The sequence below is a fragment of the Plodia interpunctella genome, chromosome 29 (assembly GCF_027563975.2).
Source record: "Plodia interpunctella isolate USDA-ARS_2022_Savannah chromosome 29, ilPloInte3.2, whole genome shotgun sequence".
NCBI lineage: Eukaryota > Metazoa > Arthropoda > Insecta > Lepidoptera > Pyralidae > Plodia > Plodia interpunctella.
The window spans coordinates 4,610,045-4,633,467 of NC_071322.1; the positions used below are offsets into that span (position 1 = coordinate 4,610,045).

General features: G+C 38.0%; 2 protein-coding genes across 3 annotated transcripts in view; one reads left to right on the plus strand and one right to left on the minus strand.

Moving 5' to 3' along the window:
• Nucleotides 1-7,055, minus strand: part of LOC128682190 (Kv channel-interacting protein 4-like) — a 56,002-nt gene extending 48,947 nt beyond the window's left edge. For both annotated transcript variants that reach the window (XM_053766772.1, XM_053766773.1), the window contains exons 1-2: nucleotides 6,433-7,055; nucleotides 2,605-2,692 (exon numbers count right to left, since the gene is read on the minus strand). In XM_053766772.1, the coding sequence (XP_053622747.1) occupies nucleotides 2,605-2,692; nucleotides 6,433-6,498 (154 nt within the window). In that variant the 5' untranslated portion in view covers nucleotides 6,499-7,055. The remainder of the gene's footprint in view (nucleotides 1-2,604; nucleotides 2,693-6,432) is intronic.
• A 5,656-nt stretch (nucleotides 7,056-12,711) lies between these two features.
• Nucleotides 12,712-22,665, plus strand: Aduk (Another Drosophila Unc-51-like kinase). Its single transcript, XM_064436913.1, has 14 exons — nucleotides 12,712-12,918; nucleotides 13,676-13,833; nucleotides 14,162-14,246; nucleotides 14,719-14,773; nucleotides 15,344-15,431; nucleotides 16,296-16,411; nucleotides 17,290-17,387; nucleotides 18,095-18,247; nucleotides 18,914-19,071; nucleotides 19,139-19,273; nucleotides 19,537-19,631; nucleotides 20,423-20,517; nucleotides 21,007-21,102; nucleotides 21,844-22,665. Exons 1-14 carry the CDS (start codon nucleotides 12,832-12,834, stop codon nucleotides 21,904-21,906), a joined length of 1,482 nt encoding a protein of 493 aa, XP_064292983.1. The 5' UTR covers nucleotides 12,712-12,831; the 3' UTR covers nucleotides 21,907-22,665.
• The last annotated feature ends 758 nt before the right edge of the window (nucleotides 22,666-23,423 follow it).

Genomic DNA, 23,423 nt, shown 5'->3' on the forward strand with positions numbered 1-23,423 from the left:
GGGCGGGAAACACACGCCTCTAGCTTCCTGTAAGTTCGCTTCGTCACGGTCCCTCGTATAATTAATCTTCACTAGTGGAGTGTGGTGCACAATGCGGACCGCCTGTATCAGACGCAATGCGTCAAAGGCGAAAAAGACTTCAATAAATCCAGGCTCACATTATTATAGGATTTTCATTTTTGTTCATTATTCTCACGGTACGGGACATAACCGGATTTTTACACGCGCTCGAAGTCGCGAGTATAATTTTGTTTGACCAGTACCCAGTTCTATAGAGCTGTGCCTCTCATCTGAGCGTTATCCCGGCGACTCCGGCGCTGACTCAGCCGCTGAGCGTCGGAGCCCAGGGTCCGCTATCCTACTTTTTAGCCTCCAGTTCGCGCGCTCGTCGGCATCCCTAGTTGTACCCGGTAGCGCCGGCATAGAAAGTTCTTAGCACAGACTGCTTTCGTAGCACTCCCGTCTACCCCGTAGCTTCGAATAGTTTGTTAATTGGCGTTTTTTAATTAGTTTATTGGGTTATAAGGTTGGTGTGATTTTAAAGGTTTTAAACGTTACTAAACGGAAAAAATACGGGACGAGACGGGCTACTAGTTAATTACGAATGAAAGAATGTTTTTTTTTTTTATTTATAAGTAATAGGGATTTATATTGTTAATAATAAGAAACAGAGCTCAATAAAGTGAAAACAAACAGGCCGTAATAAATCAGCACAGGACAAGCCCGCTCCGCCGGCCGCCGACGGCAGTCGGGACACGCGGGACCACATTATTTAGCAAGTTAAATGTAAAAAATCCACCTAGTTCCACAATTAGATCATCGCCGGAAAAAAAATAACATATTTTTTGTGCTATTTGTTAAAGAGTAGTTTTGCCCGCGGCTTCGCCCGTTTATTGCGTGTGTCCGCTCGTAAATTATTATTGTCAATATCTCTGTTTCTAAGCGACGTATCGCGATGAAATCTACACCAGATTTCCAGTTTGACCTTCCGCTATACAACTGTAAATATCATATTCAATTCCAATAAGTGATTTTTGCGTGATGCGCGAACAAATAGAGACAGATCGACGATCGACAAAAAAATGTTTTGGCTTTTATTAAAGACCTCCCACAAATTATTTTTCTTGTATATCTCCTGTGGACACAAACATAGCCCACTTACAGATTAATTATATGTGTAGATGTTCCAAATACAATATAGGCAAAAAGTAGCTGTTATTTTATTATTTTGTTAAATAGGTAGCGAGGACAATCTCTTGGACTAAAACTGTTTTAATTTATCTGAAAGCATCAGTACTTTTGAGAAATTATTCCGTGAACTTACGTCTGCAAAATACGTAAGCTTTTGCGCGCAGTCTCATTCCCATGAATATTCCCCTGGTGATATTTATACCAAGCATTGACGTTCCTTTAAAATTTAAGCCTAGCCTAAGTGTAGCCTGAACTGGTAATTTCAATTCGTGTTGAATGTCGATATATTTAACTAATTTTATATAATATAAAACGTACGCGCATGCGTTAAACACCCGTATTAAGCAATTAACAAAGATGATATATTTGTTTCAAACTTGGCGGATCCGCCGCCGTGCACCCACAGGCAGAATAAGAGGCGAACCAACGACGGCTGGCCCTCACTCGATTGTTTTCTTTGTTTATCCGCGCCACTTCCCGCTTCAATTATATTACTATGTGTGGGACGGAATTTGAGCATGTTCGGTTTTTTTATCAACTTGGCGCCTAGTTTACCCCTGAATTTTGTTTCAGCAAATTAAAAATACAGATTAGAGTAAGTATTTATAGTTTCCGCTTTTTACAAATCACGATTTTTATGAAATTTGTGGTTAAAAACCCTCATTCAAACATAGGCTTCTTTTTTTTTCAAAAATCGACTCCGAACTCACTGTAATGATGGGTGAAAGTTTAAATCATGTCTGTTTCGCGTTCATAGAATATGTCAGGCGGGCGAAGCCGCGGACAAAGGCTATCTTTATAGGTAATGAATATGTAATTGATATTGGTCGTTGAAAAACAAAAAGATTACTTAAGAAATTCGTCGGAAATGAAATAGGTGTTTTGTGTGGAAACACACAACCTATTTATATGTAGAACAATAAGAAGCGAGGGTTATCATGTACCTAGCTAACAGAAAACTTAATCTCACATTTGTTAGAAACAACAAATTCGCGCGCCATCCGTCGTGCTGGTAAATGACAGCTATTTATCTTGACCCCTCAGGCAATAACTATATAACCGGTACAATCATTAAAATAATAAATACTCATTGTTCTTTGCAAGGGTGGAAATTCTTTGGAAATTCTTCCTTCTTTTCCATTGTTATAAATAATAGCTCTCATGCAACAGCTTTTGTATGTTTTTAAATGCAAATAAATTAAAATTAATTTATTTATTCAAATTACATCGCATGTATAGTGCTGCTACCTAGCGTCGGATAGTGGCAACACAACTCACGAAGGTTCTTTTCTATGTTACATATGTATTAAATTCCGCTACCGTCGATAGATGTCACCTGTAAGCTGTTCTCGTCGCAGGGTATTTCAGTTTCATGATTTTATCATAGATGGCGTTGTAAATAAAAATTCAAACCTGGAGGCGGGTTCAGTCGTCTCTTCACATACTCCATCAGCTTCTCGCGAAGGCCGCGGTTCTTGGCTTTCTCTTTTTCTTCTGCATTCTGAAACAACATTCCCGTTACTGATTAAAGAAAAGAAGGAAAGAAAGAAAGAAATGATTGTACTTAAACTGTTTATTGCAAAAATAAAATACACGCAAAATGAGTTTCTCTCTGCATATCTGCTCGGCAATGGTCGTTCCTTACATCCCAACTTTTTGAGAAACACTTTACGTTTCACGTGTTTCGAAAAAATTATTGTGGGGCAAGTTGATTAGGCGCAGATTTAACTTTTTCGCTCTAGAGCCTTTTTCATTGTAAGTGATTTTATTTTAGGCTCTTGATTTGAAAAGAAAAAAAAAATACTAATAAAATTAATTAGTCAAAAAATAAGATTTTACTTCATGATCTAGAGCTTAAAATCTAATTTATGCGAAATTTTTATGTGAAATGTTAAAGATGTTTCGTACCCACATCAACGATGTCTTGCGACATTTATTAAAATACCAGATATGTCCCTAATAAGACTTGTCAAACCTGAAGCGCCTTCTGGTTTTCAAATATATATATATTCTGTTCGGGAACGACACGAATTTCAAGTAGGAATGGGCCGTTATCACGAACTTTCTTACGCCGCGCAAACTTTAATCAGGACAAGAGCATGTTACCAGATTTTGCGAAATAATCAACTTATAATGGGGTAATGTTAATTTTATTCATATTTGACTTTAGAAACCATCCCTTCCGCAATAAAATATGGACCGATTGCTGTGACAGCGGCGGTCATAACGCTCGTGAGAATGATCCCAAACGACAGTACCTAATCTATCACTGCGGATATATCCAATCTAGCGTTGTATATAATACTTTATCACTACATTATATAAAACAAAGTCGCTTCCCGCTGTCTGTCTGTCCCTATGTATGTTTAGATCTTTAAAACTATATTTATGGTATTTTTTTTAAGACAAAATGATTCAGGAGGTACCAGAGTGGAGTCGGGATCTGCTACACAAGCCACAAGCGAGCACAAAATTGTTAAAGTTGTCGCCATGACCGACATCGGTCGGCCATCGTCATGTTAAGAGTCTTCGTCGTGTTTCAACGCATGTCAGTGTCAAAACGTATATAAAACAACGGTACACGACGGAGCAATGGGAACATAAAGGCATACATAAGGTACATTTTATCCCGAATTCGAGCGAAACCCCGTGGAGCAGTTAGTTACATACATATGCGAAAGTACGTTTGTTAGTGTTACCTCTCTACTCTTCGTCTACTCAGTCAATATTATCGAATTTTCCCATACATGTAGTTGGGACAAGGAGAAGGACTCACTTTTAATTTGGGAAAAGTACTTTAATTCACCCGAGAAAGGTTAACACGGAAAGAAGCTCGTGGAAGGGGTTCGGAGGGCCCCGGCTGCGTGTAACACTCCACGCAGCGGGGGCCCTCCGAACCCCTTCAATTATACTGTATTTGCAAATAAAACAAATTTTATTTGCAATTTGTTCGGGAAATTGACATCTGGATAATTGCTACCAATCAATCAATTCGAATCCAATTTTATTTTCTTCATTACGTAATTACTTAGGCTTCTATAGAAGTTCCCGGAGAGAGGACTGCATATTAATGTTTGAACCCGGGTTACAGGGCGTCATACGCGTTTCTTTTTGAATAACTCCATGTTGTAATCTCTGGGGAAAACAAAAGCAAGGAGCTCATTCCACAAGCTCAGAGTCCGCGGGTGGAAGTCTCTTTTAAGCGCACTCTACACGGCTTTTTGGCCATCACAACACCAATATTTTCCGTCAACAAATTCATGTTAACGACCTGATCAAACATAGATTACCGCAGGCAATGCTCCGGACAAAAGCTAGTCTGAATTGAAATTTATTAAAGTTCGGTGTGCGATTTTTTTAAATTCCCTGCCGCTAACCGCAAATTATACCAACACGCGCAGACGAGTGAGATTATTCAGAATATACCCACTTATTTAGACCGGCGTGTAAATACTAGGCTCCGTTAAACAATTCCACAATTCCTGAACTAATGTGTTGCTCAAAAATGTTAATAAAGTCTGCACTGCTCTCGTCGCAGCTGAGGATCTGAAAGTTTCTATTATTCGGTCAGAATGATAGCTTTTTCTTTTCAACGATAACATTTTCCTTTTAACGCTTTAGCCGACCTGGCTTCGCTCGGGTAAAATTATAATAAATTACGCGCCTAAATCATCCTCAAGAATCACATGTATCTATAAAAAAAACCAGCATCATAATCCGTTGCGTTTGCATATTGGATAAATAGCATACTATGTAGTGATTTAAGATTAATTTTTAATTTTTCAATTTAAAATTTCTCTTCATTAAGGTGTTAACATACAAAACGGACCCTCCGGCCGTGTGGCCGCTGTGCGCTCCGAGCGCCATTTCCACTACATTTGGCCTCTAGTTAACGTCGCACAGATGTTAGTGATATGAGTAAGTACTGCGCAGAATTAGTTGATTCAACATTCTGATACTAGTGCGCGCCGGGGCGACGCTCCCTTGGGATTTCGGGATAAAATTTACCCCGTGTACTAATATGGTTATGTATATTCCTGGTGTACCAAATTTCATCAAAATTATTGAACAACAAAATGATTAAGTAATGGTCTCTATTAGGTACTAATCCAATATTTTAATTAGCATATCATGATGTCCCATTCTGAGATTCCAAATGTATATATGAATATATTGATTTCTCAATAAAGAGCGACATGAATTACGGCAATACAAAAGGGTTATCTTGCCTTAAAATTAGGTATAAATTCTCAAAAGCCATAGTTCTATGGACGTATCCCGCAGTGTGTGCGTGGTACCTTACCTAGGTATCTCTTGTGAATGTCCGTGATTCCGCGCACGTGCTCCACATGCTTACAAATTTTACGGCATAGCATTCCACTGAGTAATGAACATAGTTTTAATCAGACATTTGTCTTAACTAAGTTCGCAATATATATATTTTTTCAATGAATACCTTACTAGCTGCGCCTGCAACTTTATTTGCTTGCGGTTCCAAATAAAGTAACATTTTCTTTTACAAAAAAGCCTAAGCCAAGAGCGCAGGTTTCCTCACGATGTTTTCCTTCACTTGAAACAAGTGGTGGTCGATGAAAACTATACATGAGTCAGATTATTACCTATACAAACTCCTGCGGCACTACTCGTGGATTGGATTCGAAACTGGGGCCTTTCAATCACAGGCGGATGGTCTTAACCACTGACCACCGCTTTCTAGATGATAGTCCCAGCACAGACCGCACAGGATCAGTAGACAGTCAATATGCAGCCACGTGTGCCACCCCTTAACAGCGAACCGCTGGAGCGCGCCTCTGAGAGGCATCTTTTATTTACCACAATCTACAGGCATCATGTTGTGAGCTAAATAAGTAAGGACGAATCACACAAATTGAGCTGTAAAATGAACAATATCAATTCTTAATTTCGATAAAAGTTCCCTATGTTCTCGTTTCAACAAAATCTGTCAGTTTACCTACTCTTTATTGGTTATATCGAAATGAATCAAATGGCAAAAGATCACAATACAATTTCCATTCAATGTTCGGTCCGAATGTGTCCATAAAAGGAAGCAATTGCTCACACGACACACCAACACTAATGAATAAAACGCGGAAGCGAGGAATACAGGCTCGTGAGTTTTATAGTCCTCGTCTCAAAGGACGTGTCATTTGACAAGTGACCGATTGTGCCCGGTTAGGTGCTTATGAAAATAAATATTTCAAATTGTTCTATGTCCCTCACCTGCTCCCGCTGCTGCGGCTTGCTCTTCCTACGACTCTCCTTCTGCCCGGCCACCACTCCATACATCTTTCTTCTCTGTCTGTCTTTTAGCACCACAATTCGACTTAATTCAAAATTCTATTATTTATCCAATTTACAATGTACATCACACTTTATAACGTCAAAAAAAAACTTAAATTAAATCTACCGCCTACTTCCAAGAAGCGGCGATACAAACTAAACACGAGTAAACTTATAATTTAGGTATTTAACAATTTTTATCGCCGCATTTTAATCATCAATTCTTGAGCTGTCATGAACAAGAACAATGTTCTTAGCCAAACTTCTCGCTTTAAAGATTTCATTTCATTGGCATTAAGATTACCCTCAGATTACCAAATAAAAATAAAAATATCAGTTTGTACAATCCTTATACACTGTTGTTTGAGATTCCGGGTGTCTGGAGTTCGATACCCAATGCGCCAATGTAAATGTTTTTCAACATCTCAAATAGATTGGTATTAGGGTTCTGTTAGTTTGAAACTATTTGCTATTTAAACCCTTTTAATACAGACTATTCAATACGAAGAAACGACCAAAACGTTCCTGAAATTTATACACCACATGGTATCTAGTCTGAAGAAGATGAACGGAAGCTAAAAGGCAATTTTCATGAAAGATGAAGTGGACAATATAAAAAAAAACCTTTTAATAACGTTCATTGTAACTATGCGCCAAATGCACATTAATTTGTCTTATTACGACATTTATTTCCCACGTTAACCACAAATTGATGCAAATTTCACGTTTTCAACTAACGAGTTTTATTTGAACAAAATATTACAGTTCCCTACTAACTGTACATGTTCACCTGCAGTGTAGGGAGATACACAGCACATATAGGGTGTTAACTGACAATGACTACCGTATATACATACACCTCGAATAAAGCCTTACGGTTTAATTTATTTCGGTGTAATTTTCAAATAATAAATCTGTATACGTACACTGCACCTCCTAAAATATTGGACAGAAATAAAATTAAAAACGATAAGAATGTACTTACCTACCTACCACTACTTACTAACACTTAATGTTACCAGTTATTGATACATTATTTCTACTAAAATATTTTAAACTTTTTACCCGCGGTTTTGCGAGGGAAGGAAGTTGTTGGTCCATAGAAGGAAATCAAACTTAAATTGAATTACTTTATTTAATAGAAGTTATTGAACGTAAGTATATATTATGCGTTCTTATTACTATTCTTAATGTGTGTATATTAGAATATTATTTTCTAAAGCATGTACAAACTTATCGTATTTCGCTTGAATTTAACTTTATATAGCATTAAGGTACGAACTTTTTAAATTAGCACTATTCGAATGTAAGTATGAATATTTTTAGTTGCGTTCATGTAAGGCATCCCAGCATGGCGGTGCGTCGCGCGTCGCGTGTGTACTGGAGGGCGGACCGGCTTCGGCGCCATTGCAGCATCCGCTACGGACATGTTCTCCAGAACTCACGGATCGTATTTTGATGTTTTGCATAAAGTTTTCGATTATCTTTGAATGTGTTTAAAAAAACCATGAACAGGAACGAGAAGGAGCAGGAGCAACTACCGATTATGATTCGATATAATCTTCTATAATTTCAGTTCGATTCAAACTGAAATTACTAATATGACTTTTCGATTTAAAAAACTTAGACCCTGTGCGAGTTAAAAGCAAAGAGACGTTATATTTTATTAGTGGTGAGGAATGTAACTACTTTTTTATCTTATAAAATCGGACAAAACAAACGCTCCCGTTCGAAAAATTACCCCGTATGTTCTCGAAAGTTGTAAACGATGTGTCAATTTTTAGCGCCCTTACATCATTGTGTTAAGGTTCATTTCCGGCTATAATACCACGTGTTTACGTTTTCAGGACATCATCTGTATTCGAGCCTAGGGACCGGATAAAAAGCGCGTCCTGTGAGTTGTGTATAATTAAATAGCACATGTATCGTGTGTTCTTATTTGATTACGGACGACTTCCGTAATTTGACTTCCGGTTGTCAAAACTACTTCTTTAAACCACTTTTGTTGTTTACTAGGGAAAGTACTTAACTCTCGTTATATTTCGATTGTATTTTATAGTCGTCGTCACTATTACTATTTTATCCAGGTTTTACTCATAATCACTGCCAGTCATTTTCGTTTCTTTTCCCTACATGGCTCAATTTTAAAATTTATATCAGTTTCGTTTACTTTCACTTGACAATTCTTTTCTTCATTAAAACAGCAATTAATCGTCAATCAAATTTTCACTATTCTAGATTATAATATCATTTTTGCTGGGTGTTTTCGTCTGTTCTTTTTATGCTATCATTGTGATGCTTGCACACTGCCGCGTAAATTACTTTAGCACAAGTTGTGGCCGCAGCGCGTCCCAGCGGGCCGCTTCTGCGACACGAGCACGTGCCGCTGATGAAACAAAAACGTTCCGTTTTATTTTGTGGAATTACATAAGCTTTGTGGCGTATTGTGTTTATAACTTCACTAGTCGGTCGTCCCGGCTTCGCTCGGGTAAAACCATAATAAATCAATACACCTAAACCTCCCTCAGGTTCAGATTTCGGTTCAGATCATATTATCTGTTAAAAACCCGCATCAAAATCCGTTTGTGTAGTTTTAAAGATCAAAGCATACATAGGGACAGACAACTTGAACCAACTTAATAATATGTAGAGACGATAATGACAGTGATTCGGATAAGATAGATTTTTCTTCACGGGCAGAGTAATAATAATTTCTTCTTTAATTAAATTAGAATACTAACTCGGATTGGATCTCATTCAAGTTGAATGCTACTTCACTAGATTTTGTGATCAAAATGTATGCGTCATAATATTACACTTATATATTAATAGGTACACTTAGGTCTTCTCTAAACATTTAACTTGAGAAAGTAACACAGACTTATAGTGGAAAGAAAGGTCATAATTAGAAGAATACTCTAGTCCAAAAACAGTGCCTATTTCATATAACGTTATTGAGAAAATGTAATAATTTGATATGTCAATTTTTATGCGAATATTATTGTTACTTTTGGATACGGGGATCCCTTTTGTTCTCATATTTTGTTTATCCTAATTTAATTTAGCATAACGAGTTAGGCATATATTTTTTTGACACAATAATATTTTGACATAATAATATTTTGACATTATAATATTTTGACATAATAATTATTGGCATACCTTTTCAATAAGCTATAATAAATAATAATAGTTTAAACTAATGTACCATAATATAATTTTGATTTGCATAAAGCTATAGCACGCTATAGTGTAGCAGTAGGTTAGAATATTATGCTCCAAAATAGTTATGCTTAACCGTAGGTATGCGTAAAAAAATTGTGCCTAAAACATTATGCCCAATTAATATTGTGCGTAACTATTATTATGATAGATAAAAGTATACCATGTTGAATTATGACATAAAATTGTATGCATAAAAATAGGGAACAGCATTTTCATATTGTATATTTGCCTTGTTTTTAGTAACACGGCCCATTTTACAGTTAAAAGTTAGGTAGTTAATTCATTAAATTTGCCCTATCATCGTAACGATCACTTTGTCCGCAGTGCGAGCGCCCAAGAGACTCCTGTTGTAAAGTTGCGCAGTGCTACAAATATGTTGTCATTTAAACATTTTGCACATCGTTCGTTTGGTGAACACATAGACTTATAAAAGCTATAATACCTGGATTTAATTTTACTAATTAGTAGCGTTGAAATTGGTTCTTTTAAAACATGTTTTTCGCAGTGGAAATCTTTAGGTAGAACGCCGTTCTCCCATTTGAAAATATAAAACAGTTTGACTTATTTTGATTACAAGTTAATTACCCTGAACAGGAACGAATGAAGATTCAGGAGAAGGTTTTGCCCATCAGAGGCACAAGACACATACAACGGTTATCTAATTGTGTACTTCCTACGAGGCCACAGATTGATAGCTGTTTTGAGAAAACATCATGAAACACTGTATTCTTGCAAATGTTATTTGATTGATGGATTGATTTCTAAAATTATCCAAATAATAAAAAGAAAACAAAATGCACTGTTTAATTTCAGTAGAAGTGAAACATTGACGACCTCGATGGCGCAGTGTTAAAGTGCTTGCCTCTGAACCGAGAGGTCCCGGGTTCGAACTCCGGTCGGGTCATTATGGAAAATGATATTTTTCTGATTGGCCCGGGTCTTGGATGATTATCTATATATGTATTTGTTATAAAATATAGTATCGTTGAGTTAGTATCCCATAACACAAGTTTCGAACTTACTTTGGGGCTAGCTCAATCTGTGTGATTTGTCCTAATATATATTTATATATATATATATATATATATATATATATATATATATATATATATATATATATATATATATATATATATATATATATATATATATATATATATATATATATATATATATATATATATATATATATATATATATATATATATATATATATATATATATATATACAAAGCTTTAGAATAAGCTTTAGCAATTAGATTAAAGTAAAAGTCGGAAAAATAAGGAGGACGGGGGATGAGGCCGTAAACTACTGGACTGAAGACCCTGGATGGGAGGTAGAAAGCAAGCTAAAGCAGCTGCCCATTGGAGTGATGACATCAGAAAAATGCTCAAGACGAAGCCTGACGTGCGTAGGTGCCTTGCAGTGCACAATATGAGCTGCAGAAGTTAATGAAGTAAAAAGCCAAATAATGTCCAGTATTTATAATAATGCAAGTCTTTGGTATTTGCGGGTTTTGTGCAGCTGCGTACATTTTTATCAGAAGCTGTTTCAACGGCTGAATTAATGTTATCTGCATTATAGGTGTGCTTTTTGTTAGAAACTTCAATTTTTATCTTCTAAAATAAAAAATAATCGAACGATTGAAATACATTTGGAGGCTATTTCATTCTCATTTCTATAAAAATACAGCACACTTTTACCTATGAATGACTAATACAGATTATAAATTCTCTGTGGCGCACAGTCATAAATTACAAAGCTAACGGTCAAAGGACGAGAGTGCTCTGTCTGCCAGTTACCTCTTACCTCGTTTACAAACGAGTGCTGGAATTATCTGAATTTCCATTTTCTAGCACGTTTATCTAGTTCTATTAGTCTTAATTCTTATTAGCTCTCCCTAACTTTCTAACTAATATTAGATATGCGAAAGTTTGTATCTTTATAAAGTTATTTATATACCAAATTTGTCTACCCACCAATGATTCAACCAATGATTTTGAAATTTTGCATAAGGGTACCTACCTACCTTTCATCTCGAAAAATTAATTATGCCGAAAGCGAAGTGGAGAAAAAAAAGTAAGAAAGCTGACCCGACGCTTTACGGCTGAGGAAGAAACCGGAAAATGTAAGTACCTACTTGTTCACGTTAAAAAGTAATATTCAAATAAAATGTATGTTACGCTAATACTCTAATATTTTATTTTCGGCGTTTTTGAGATTTTTTTATGATCACAGATATCACATCGAACCCCGAACCGAAGTTTAGTGCTTATAGTGTGGTCAATTTATTTATTTATAAATATGTACGTCTAGAAAGTACTTATCTAACACAAAATTATAATAACCTATTGAACGAGCAGAAAGAAAAAGAACAAAACGATACAAATATATATACTTATGACTTATTCGTAACGTAATGCAGTGCCCGTGGGACAGTGAAACTAACTTGTTAAAAGTTAAGCTTGCAAATTCAAATTGGAATTCTAAAAAGATGGATTAATATTATACTTAGGTACCTTCGTCTTTGAGAGTACCTAAACTTTGCCACTTTTACTGAGTTGATAATGTCCACTGAACATTACTCAGTTACCAAAACTGAAAAAAGATTATAATCGTTTTGGAAAAAGGTATTGCACAAATTAATATAACTTTTTCTTTTTAACCTCTTGATATATCAAATTCAAACACTCACATTTTGCGAGGGCAGCCTGTTGTAGGTAAGTAAGTAGGTTTTTATTTAGGTTTCATTTATTATTTACTTCTAGCGCTCTGAAATGAGAGAGAGTTATATAGCTTTTTATAAGTTCATGTACAAAACAATACTTTGTAACATACATATAAATGATTTCGTATTTGATTTTAGTCGTATCCGGTTGAGTATTCCCTATCTAGTTACTAAGTTACTAACTTTTTACAAGAAACGTATTTTTAGTAGAAAAATTAAGTATGTATACTAGCAACATCGTAATAATTGTCACTGTCACAATCACAACACTACTAAAGTAATTTAAATAACTGTCAGACAAAAGTCAAAACATTATCTCTTATATTATAAACTGAGCATGATTTTTTTCTATATTTTCGTTATTAAATGAAAATTATAGTTCGATATGGTTTTTCCTAAAATAGAAGGGTATGTTGTGACTGAAAGACTGGGGTCTGGGAGTTACTCCACCGTCTACAAGGCGTATACCAAGGTAACGAAGTGCGCGACCTTATTTTTACCTTTGTTGAGTTGTTTTTAAGTGTTTGCTTAAGGATTATTGGGTTTATATAGTTATTTATGAAACGCTCTTGATATTACACCGCGTTGCTAAGGAGTTTCATTAAACTTTGATACTTCCCCTTTTCCATAAAGAACGAAACAGAAAATACAACTGCTACATTCTCAGTTACTTTCATAAAAACTAATTGAAACCTGGCCAAGTGCAAGCCGCACTCGCGCACTATGAGTTCCCTCCAAAAAATCACGTATATTGTACGGAGCCTCCTTAAATATTCATTTTGTTCTTTTGTTTTACATCATCTGTGAAAATTTTAATTGTCACAGTTCCTGATATACCATCTGGTGATAGACATATAGATAGATGGACAAACAGCAAAGTTTTGTCATTAGATTCCCATTTTAACCTTTGGGTAAGGAACTCTTAAAATACCCACATATATTTAACACATCTTTATTCAATGTTTTTGTTACCTATTAGATTAGATAATTTCCTTTTTAATATGTAATTACAGCACCACTTATTCATAGCAGACCTATATAAAATGCATATAGCGATGTGTTATTCTGTAAAAGAAATATCTTACTCGGTGCAAGAAAATATAGTAAGGATATATACACTGACTGTTAAGTTTTCTAAAGAATGTAAGAATAAATATTTATCATTCTTTCCCGGTTGGGGATCCCCTGAGTTCCCAGTTACTCTAAAGCTATCTTCTCTTGTTGCTCAGGTGGGAGCCCGCACTACAGTAGCAATCAAATGCATAGACAAGTCTCGCATCAAGCACTCGGGCTCCGCAGTGGACAACCTAGTCACGGAGATCCGGCTGCTGAAGACGCTGACACACCCACACATTGTTCACATGAAAGAGTTCACGTGGGATGACAAGTGTGTTTCATTCCATATTAAATCCTCTTATATCTTAACATATCAGTGAAGGGGAAACCAAAAATAAATCTATCCAAATAGTGTTGCTGAGACTAGAACAAACGCAATGAAAATGTCACTACTATCTCCGAGCTTCAACACACATCAGCTTACTTTACTGCTAGTATCTTATAAAATAAATAAATTTTCGCATGTTCCTGGTTGAATTAGAAACTGTGATGCTAAGAATACTGGAGTTAGCAAAAACAAACCTAAAATTTTTAAATATTTCATGATTATACCATCGGCCGCCTGCCGAATGTGAACCATTGGAAATCTGTGTGTGCAGGAACATCTACATAATAATGGAGTACTGCTGCGGCGGCGACCTCTCCAAGTACATCCAGCGCTACGGCCGCGTGCCAGAGAAGAAGGTGCTCAACCTTTTGTTTTGTATATTAGTGTTAATTTAGTTTACTCCAGTGAAGGAACACATTGTGAGGTAACCGGCACTTTGTTAATTCATGCATGTTGTTAATTTATCTAGTATAATAGAGAAGGTAATGGCAAACCACTCCATTAATATTGCAAATGAATGTTTCATTCCACTTGATGACCACGACCCTCATCCATGTGGAATAAAACTAAGGTCTTGTCTGTCTGTAATCAAATCTTGCAAGTTTCTGTTTGTCCCACAGAGTTGAAATTTCCACGTCGCTTTAGTTACCGTGACAACGCATTATTATAATAAGCATGACCTGATGGTGCAACAAGAATCGTCTCCCGACGAGGGAACACCTCAATGGTTTACTTACTGCATGATCGTGATTTTTTTGTCACACATTGAAGCTACGAAGCTTGTTTCAAAAAAAATCATGTTGGTAAAATAAAACTTGTTCACTTCAGGTGCTCTACTTCCTCCAGCAGCTGGCGTCCGCGTTGAAGTTCCTCCGCGAAAAAGGTACTTGACGTACTTTATAAGAAATGTCTTATCACTACTATTAGTTGTCCAACTGAACACCATAAAATACACCATCTTATCATCATCTGCCGCCCCTCCGCACGCATGTTTATTTATATATATATAAAACTCTTGCGTTACTGACTGACTGACTGACAGACAACGTACAGCCGAAACTACTAGGCGTAGGAAGCTGAAATTTGGCATGTATCTTCCCTGGGGAGTGTAGGTGAGCACTAAGAGAGGATTTTTGGAAATTCCACCCCGAAGGGAGTGAAAAGGGTGAAAAAATTTTATATGAAATTTCTACACCGTTGAAGTTAGTGACTTGAACTTTTGTATTTTAGTTATTTACAACAAATTAATGAATTCGTGTTTCAGATTAGTCTGAAAATTAGCTTAAAAACATGGTAGATATTTGTAAAATAGGTCCGAAGATAAAGCGCTGTCGCGTTCATTAAAAGGCACATTATTACCAAATTTGACGCGGGCGAAGTCGCGGGTAAAAGCTAGTCTTATATAAAACGTATTTTGGTTAAATAATGTTTTGTCTCCTATTCCACCCGGCAGGTGTAGTGCACATGGACCTCAAGCCTCACAACCTGCTGTTGCACAAGGGCTCCGACGGGAAATACATATTGAAAGTCGCCGATTTCGGGTGAGTTTAAATCAAGGAACAAATTTGTACTAACAGTGCGAAGTGGCGATGAACTCGCTCCCCACTCGTCTGCCTCAGCCCCATGTCTCACAACTTTTGTTAAAGAAATGATATTAAGGTAACAAAGGGGAGTCCCCTTTGTTTTTGCTCCCTGGTTAAATCCCACTCCTCGTTCACACGGGCGTAAGAAAGCTGATATTAGCATATTTTTATCGCTTTCGACATAAATAACATGTGACATGCAACCTGCCGTCCATCCAGTTTTACTGTAAATCGGTGGATCACAGATGAATAATATTATCGTTTGACCCACTTGTGAATTCTAGTCCATGGATCGTAGTGCAATGAGGCTGCCATCACACCACACAGCATTCAAAATATGATAAAAATAAACGCGATGTAAAAAAAAAGAATGAATAAACAGATGAGCAAACAAATATGAAATGTTCTATTCCAACGCGATTTTTGCGTTCGAATTACGCCCGTGCGGGCGAGAGGTAATTCAATTGAATATTGTAATTACATTCCTGCGATAATTTTCATTTGTTTTCTTTAGATAACCAAAAGTTAAATGTAACAGAATCAGATATTTCGGGCCTGATTCGTCAGTTTCTGATAAAATGTGAGATTGTAATCAGATCTCTGATGATGTGTTTGGCCAGTTAGCCCTATCTAGAACTTGTGAAACACAATTATTAACGTTTACTCTTTGATATGCTACATATATGCTATCAGAGACTATATCAGCAAGCGGTGTAGCCAGGCCCTAAATCTATCTACAAGCTACGTACGTCTATAATTGCTTACAAGTTATTATAGTCTGTACGTAACTTAGAATAGAGACTAGAATCCCTTGCTCCCCAGCTTCGCCCAACACATGTCGTCAGAGTGGTCGCGCTCGGTGCGCGGCTCTCCTCTGTACATGGCGCCCGAGATGTACTCGGGGGAGTACGACGCCAGGGTCGATCTGTGGAGCGTTGGTAAGCTATTGTAGACTTTATGTCGTTGCAATAGAGTCTAGATTGGTTTGTAGTTTGTTGAGCGTAAGTTTAGCGGATGGGCGTTATAGTTTCCTGGTATTTTATAGTAAAACCTTTAATTGTCTTCGAATTAATTTGTTTCATACGACGACACCTGGCAGTAATCATATTCCAGTTGAGCTTACATGTGAAAGCACGTAAATGAAGTTTAAAAAAATATCTGTATATTTGATGGACGTTGTTGTAATTATGCATTAGAAGTTATATTTAATTTTTCTATACTATTATTATAAAGAGGTAAGCGTTTGTGACGTTGTGAGTTTGCATGTTTGAGGCGGGTATAATCTCTGAAACTACCGAACCGATTTATAAAATTCTTTCACCATTGGAAAGGTACATTATCCAAGATTGCTATAGGCTATATTTTATCACAAAATTCCAACATCTAGTATTTATATTATCCTCGTGGGCAGATGTCGTGTGAAGCACTATGTGTCGCCCGAAATAAAGTGCGATAAAACTTGTGAGTTAACATGCACCTTCGTTACAATTTGTTACTTTCTTTTCTCGGTGTACAATGTATTAATCTCTGTCAAGCAACTTTCAGCCTACTGTCCCAGCGCCAGCGCTCAAAATGCTATAAAAATGCAATCTCGTAAACGGACTTTTAACAAACTAGGTATATTTTTTTCTCCATTGTAAAGAATGATCAAGATTGGTTGTAAACAGCCAGCATTGCCAGCCAACAGGAGACTGCTCATTTGATATCTTCACTATCTTGACAGACTGTATTCGCGGTAAGGAAGCGTCGATTTGACGCGCGTTTATATAACGTCCGTGTGGACGGGGTGTTAGATAATGAAAGGTACTGGTTGCAGGCGTGATCATGTACGAGTGTCTGTTCGGGCGCGCGCCCTACAGCTCGGGCACCTTCAAGGAGCTCGTCGACAAGATCCAGAAGCAGACGCCTATTGAGGTCAGTCTGTCTTCTGGTTTTCGAGTGTGTTGATTGCTGACACTGGTCCCATCCCTGCGTTGGAGGCATTCCAGTTGCGTTCGGGGTTGTGAAGCGTAAAACAAAAACCTTAGAATCTAGAAGAAATCTTCCTCCTTTGGAATGCTATTTCTGCCTATCTGCTGTCTAAGCTGTGTCCCTTAGTCCCCTCGTACGACATCAACGAGAGGATATGGAGTGGATATAAGTTCGGAACCACAACAACCACATAGTTTCAAAATTGAGTTGCAAGATTCCACCCGAGTAGACATTGAGACATACATCATTGCGCTTGAATTATTATTTGCTGAGAAAGAAACCTCGAATACGCTCAGATGAGGGTCTCTATCTAAAAGCATAAAAATTTAAGCCATAATGTAACACAGCATACTGTACTATGGCATAATGATTTTTATGCATAACGTTTTTACGTATAATGGTTTGCGCATAACAATTTGAACCATAACTAACCTAAACCAACCTATTCAAAAATCAATTCTGCCTATTATGCCAAAATATTGTATGCTAAAATTGTTATGCCAAGGAACAAAATAGTTTTTACGATAAAAAGTGGCCCCATCAGGAGAGAGAGAGAGAGAGAGAGAGAGAGAGAGAGAGAGAGAGAGAGAGACAGACATAGTAACATTGCAAGTTAAATAAAAGCTTGTAAACGAGTGGTGTCCGCTCAGATCCCTCGCTCCGCGAGTATCGCGAGCGGCTGCCGCGACCTGCTCACGCGGCTGCTGCAGCACGCGCCCGCGCGCCGCATCTCCTACGAGGAGTTCTTCAGCCACCCCTACCTCGACCTCGACCACATGCCCAGCCGGCAGAACTACGACAAGGTGACGTCTAAACACCAGCTCCATCGTTATCATCATTAGATATCATTGAATAGTATAAAACAAAGTCGCTTCCCGCTGTATTAAAAAAAAAAATTAAAACACGCATAATATTGCACCCATGCAAAGCGAGGGCGAGCTGCTAGTTATATTACTTTATTTCAGGTAATAACATAAGGCCTACCGCGAAACATAACAAACACGTTTCACGTTACTGCCGTCCACATGCGGACTATTTTTCCTATGTCGTGTACGCCAAGCCTAAAAAAAGGGAACGTGTGAACGCAATGTCAGACTGTCATATTCACGGTGGCGCCCCGGTATTAAAACAATAAAGCTGGCAACTAGTGCAGCCTATGACCGCGCGAATTAGAGACAAAAAGTAGAAAAGTGGACCGTAGGCTCCGACGCTCAACGGAGAGAGAATATAAAAAACAACCGGTTCTCTTGGAAATCCGAGGTTTAGGTTCAGTCACAGACTCTGCAGCTGAAATGATATCAGTATGATACAGGTGATAGGCTAGCAACCTATCATTAATTTGTATCAATTCCCCCAACAAGCCAATTCGTCTTTGAGGAGCGATCAATCGATCCTGTGGAAATATTTGGGAGAGGCCTATTTCCAGCGTTTTTGTGGCTGAGATGATGACGACTGTGTGTATCCCGCAGGCCGTGGGTCTGATCAAGCAAGCCATCGAGCTGGACTCGCTTGGCAAGCTGTCTCTGGCGTTCGAGGCATACAGAGACGCGCTGCTGTTCCTGGTGCCTGCTGTAGGCACTGAGACTGACAGCTTGCGGAGGCAGGCGCTCACTGCCAAGCTGCAGAGGTGAGTGTGATATACAGAGACGCGCTGCTGTTCCTGGTGCCTGCTGTAGGCACTGAGACTGACAGCTTGCGGAGGCAGGCGCTCACTGCCAAGCTGCAGAGGTGAGTGTGATATACAGAGACGCGCTGCTGTTCCTGGTGCCTGCTGTAGGCACTGAGACTGACAGCTTGCGGAGGCAGGCGCTCACTGCCAAGCTGCAGAGGTGAGTGTGATATACAGAGACGCGCTGCTGTTCCTGGTGCCTGCTGTAGGCACTGAAACTGAGGCAGGCGCTTAGTTTAAGTAAAATTTTAACGTCAATATGTGATGATATCATGCGAAGTCAAGAAAAGGTATTTGAATTTGATTCGTGACAAACAAAAAGACTTTTGCATCTATAACATAGTTATGGGTTATTATGTAATTATTTTTCGTACAAAAAAGTCACACAGACAAACAAATAAGGTACCTACCGTTGTTCACCAGGTACATGGAGCGCGCGGAGGAGATCAAACAGTACCTAAAGCACGGGGACTCTGTCCCGCCCGCAGTGCCGGCGGACGTGAGCACTCAGCAGACAGGTTGGTTTTATTGTAAGCTTTTATATAGTTTCACCTGTCCCGATGTCTGTCTGTAATCAAATCTTGCAAGTTAAATTTTCCCTATTTCCGCTTTTTAGGAAAAGCGCTTCAACTCTGTAGGAGAGTTGAAATTTTCCAGGTCGCTTCAGTTTCCATGACAATGCATGATTGTAATAAACATGACCCAGTTGGTGTACCCAGGATCGGGCCCCGACGAGGGAACTCTTCAACTGCTCACTACACGGACACGACTTATAGTCACGCGTTGAATGCAACAAGATTTGTCTGAGGACAAAAGCTTTTGACAAAACTGAAACTTTTGTAAAAAGAACTGATTTTTACTATTTTTTGGCTATTTTTTAATTGAATTGCATTTGACCCACACTAACATAAAAATCAAAGCTTGTGAAATGGAATTAGTATGTCAAGTCTCGAACTGTGGGGACGACTCAATCTGTGTGATTTGTCCATATCCCATATTCGTAAATGGCTTTTAGTTGCTATTTTTGTTAATACATTATCTGTTCAGCCGATATCTTCCATTCAAATAAAATAAACTAAAAATAAAACATCCCAACTAATATTATAAATGCGAAGGTAAATTTGTTTGTTCCCTTTTGACGCTTTATCTGCTTACCTAATCTTCATGAAATTTGGTATACATGTAGTTTAAACTACGGATAAGTACATAGGATACCTTTCATCCCGAAAAAATAAATTTTCCCGTGGGAAATTCACGCGGGTGAAGCCGCTGGCAAAAGCAAGTATTTATATATTTGCATTTGCTACAGTAATAAAGCCGTGCAGTACGCCCCCATGTGAGAGCGAGGAGCGCGCGGCCGAGAGCGACGCTGAAGCTGAAGCTGAAGCTGCGCCGGAGGAACCTGTGAGTTTGAATTCTTTGCACCTTAATTTTCATACCACCAGCAATTTTCATCATATACAAATTCAAATTGTATGTTCAGTGACTATTATGCGTCAAGTATCGCTAGAATGGAGGAAATGCTTCCTGCAAGGCTTACCAAACATAAATAAATACGTGCGTTATCAGACCTGAAGGAGCAATCGGATTCTCGACTGAGTTGACCGCGCGAATGATTTTTTTGCTGTAATCAGGATCTTAAAAAATCAGGGATACATTCCACATTTGAGTGAATTCTTATCATATTATTTATATTTTACAACATTCTTTTAAAGATCTGTTGGATGATAAATACAATATTAGTCGTGTGGTTTCATAGCTACAGTGTACACGCCTAAGTGCGCATGCGTAACCGTTTCCCCCGCAAAAATAGCCACGAAGATTTGAATAGAAAATAATTTCAAGGCCCCGGGTAAAGGTTTCTTTTTTGTTGATGTGTGCCATGGCCCGCAGCCCCCACCCGCCCGCCGTGCCCCGCGCACGTCCGCGCTGCGGCGCCTGTTCAGCCGACAGCCCGTGCCCTACCTCACGGACGACGACTCCAGCATCGTGAGTATCAACACTATCTACCTATACGAGTATACTGTCTAGAAAGAAAGAAAGAAATCATTTATTCGGCAAACACATAAAATCCAAACATACAAAAGAGTAACGAATATAGATCGAATAAAATATGTAAGCCGAAATGGCGACCAGCTCAGCATGGTGCCGTGGTATCGAGCCAAGGCGCTGATTTTCAGCTGGAACCAAGTACAAAAGTAGGTATGGTGGCAAAATAAACAACAGAAACAAACAACAGCAAACAATAGGATTAAACATATACTGACTTAGGAAAAAATGTAAAAAAAGGAATAAAGATAAATTACATGGAAGCTATGGAAAATATTATATATATATATATAAAGTATAAATATGAAACTAAAAATAATTCAATGTATTGCCCTCAATTTGCCGCAATAAAGTAAACTCTTTGATGCGTTTACGGAATATTGTATGTACACTTTTAATTTAAATGACATTGTATTAATATGATTATGATTCATAAATTGAATTCAGAAATTGGACTTCGCGTGTCTTCGAAATAAACATGATTTTCATACAAACCTTAAGTTGATTTTTGAAAAAAAAAACCTTTATTTGGACGGTGCTCTTGTAACTACTTGCATACCAAATTTCATCAAAATTGATCCAGCGGTTTTGCCGTGGAAGCGGAACAGACAGACAGACTTTCGCATTTATAATTTTAGTATTGATGATTGACGATTGTAAGTACGAATATTTATCACGCAGACACAAGACACGTCGGAGCGGAAGCCGACAGGTGAAGCTCATGAGGGGTGCCGGATAACGTGATGTGTCCGGGGGCAGGCGGGCTCGGGGGAGAGCATTAGTGAAGCCACGGAATTTATGACAAGACTGTGATATTCCAAACCGCCGGACCTCGAGTGTGCGGTCGATCTCGGGGCTCCGCTAAAATATTTTGGTCAAATTGAAAGAAAGTACATAGTAGAAACTTTATAAAGTGAAGAACGTGTTCGAGAAATAATAAATTTTATTAATTTTGGAGTAATGTTACACGAAATTATATTATACAATATACATACAAACCTTTCTCTTTCCCTTTCAGTTTCGTAGTTTTAAAGACCTCTAAGCATACAAGGGACAGACAGACAGCGTGAAACGACTTTGTTTTATACTATGTAGTGATATATAACATATAATGTATAGTAATGATAATTTAATTCCATATTTTATGCTCAATCGGTTAAAGATATCTGCTGAAAAATTGAGTCCCAAGATTCCACCCGAACATATACATACATACATTGCAAGTTAATTACAGGCGCTCCACACTGTCGCCGAACTCGGACACACGCCGACGCGAATGAACATTGCGTGCTTAGTATGAGAGCTTTTATTTATATAATGAAAACCAGCAATGTATCCGAATCGGCCAACCTTCGACGAATTGTGTCGCGAATTATCGCGACAGGACAATGTTGTTATTTTTCTGTTTTATTTTGTGTTGTAAACATATGGCTATGTAAATTCCATTATATACAGGGACTGCTATGTGCGTAATATTATTTAAATACATTAATGTTTTTATTACCTATGTGTTTTGTTTGTCCCTTGCGGGGTGACAGTTACATCTTCCTCCACATGCAGTGTCGCTATAATTTTTTGACGTGACAACGTCTTAAATTAGGTTGCGGCTGGGAGTCACTTATGAAAAAGTGTAACGCCCGGTAACGTTACGATGAGTCACCGAACGAGAGAGAGGCCCGCCGAATGCCTTGCGTCTCTCTCCCACTCAACTATGATCGGTCTGCCGCGCGCTGCGTGCAATTTAATTATATTCATATCAATAAATATTCTACCGAGAAAAAGACGTAAAATCTTCGCCCGTAAAACCGACTTTACAGGCAACCATTTTTTTTTTTTTCATGGATTTTGGTTTCCTGTAGGAAAATTGTCGACCTCGGTGGCGTAGTGGTAAAGTTCTTGCCACTGAACCGTGAGGTCCCGGGTTCGATTCCCGGTCGGGTCATGATGGAAAATGATCTTTTTCTGATTGGCCCGGGTTTTGGGTGTTTATCTATATATGTATTTGTTATAAAATATAGTATAGTTGAGTTAGTATCCCATAACACAAGTCTCGAACTTACTTTGGGGCTAGCTCAATCTGTGTGATTCGTCCTAATATATTTATTTATTTAATTGTAATTCTATCTAATAAAATTCTTACCCCTCCACGCAAATAACAGTGAGATACATGCGTCATCAGCCCTGAACGAATAATAAAACTGTGTGCCTCGGGTTCTTAACGTGACTGAGTCGACCGCGCGAGTGAATTAATAGCGGTATGC

Excerpts from the sequence above, each read along its gene's own strand:
- Aduk (XM_064436913.1), top strand. The coding sequence starts at position 12,832 with ATGGTTTTTCCTAAAATAGAAGGGTATGTTGTGACTGAAAGACTGGGG. Across the intron at positions 12,919-13,675 it reads TCTACAAGGCGTATACCAAG|GTGGGAGCCCGCACTACAGT; the intron begins GTAACGAAGTGC and ends CTTGTTGCTCAG. Across the intron at positions 14,247-14,718 it reads GCCGCGTGCCAGAGAAGAAG|GTGCTCTACTTCCTCCAGCA; the intron begins GTGCTCAACCTT and ends TGTTCACTTCAG.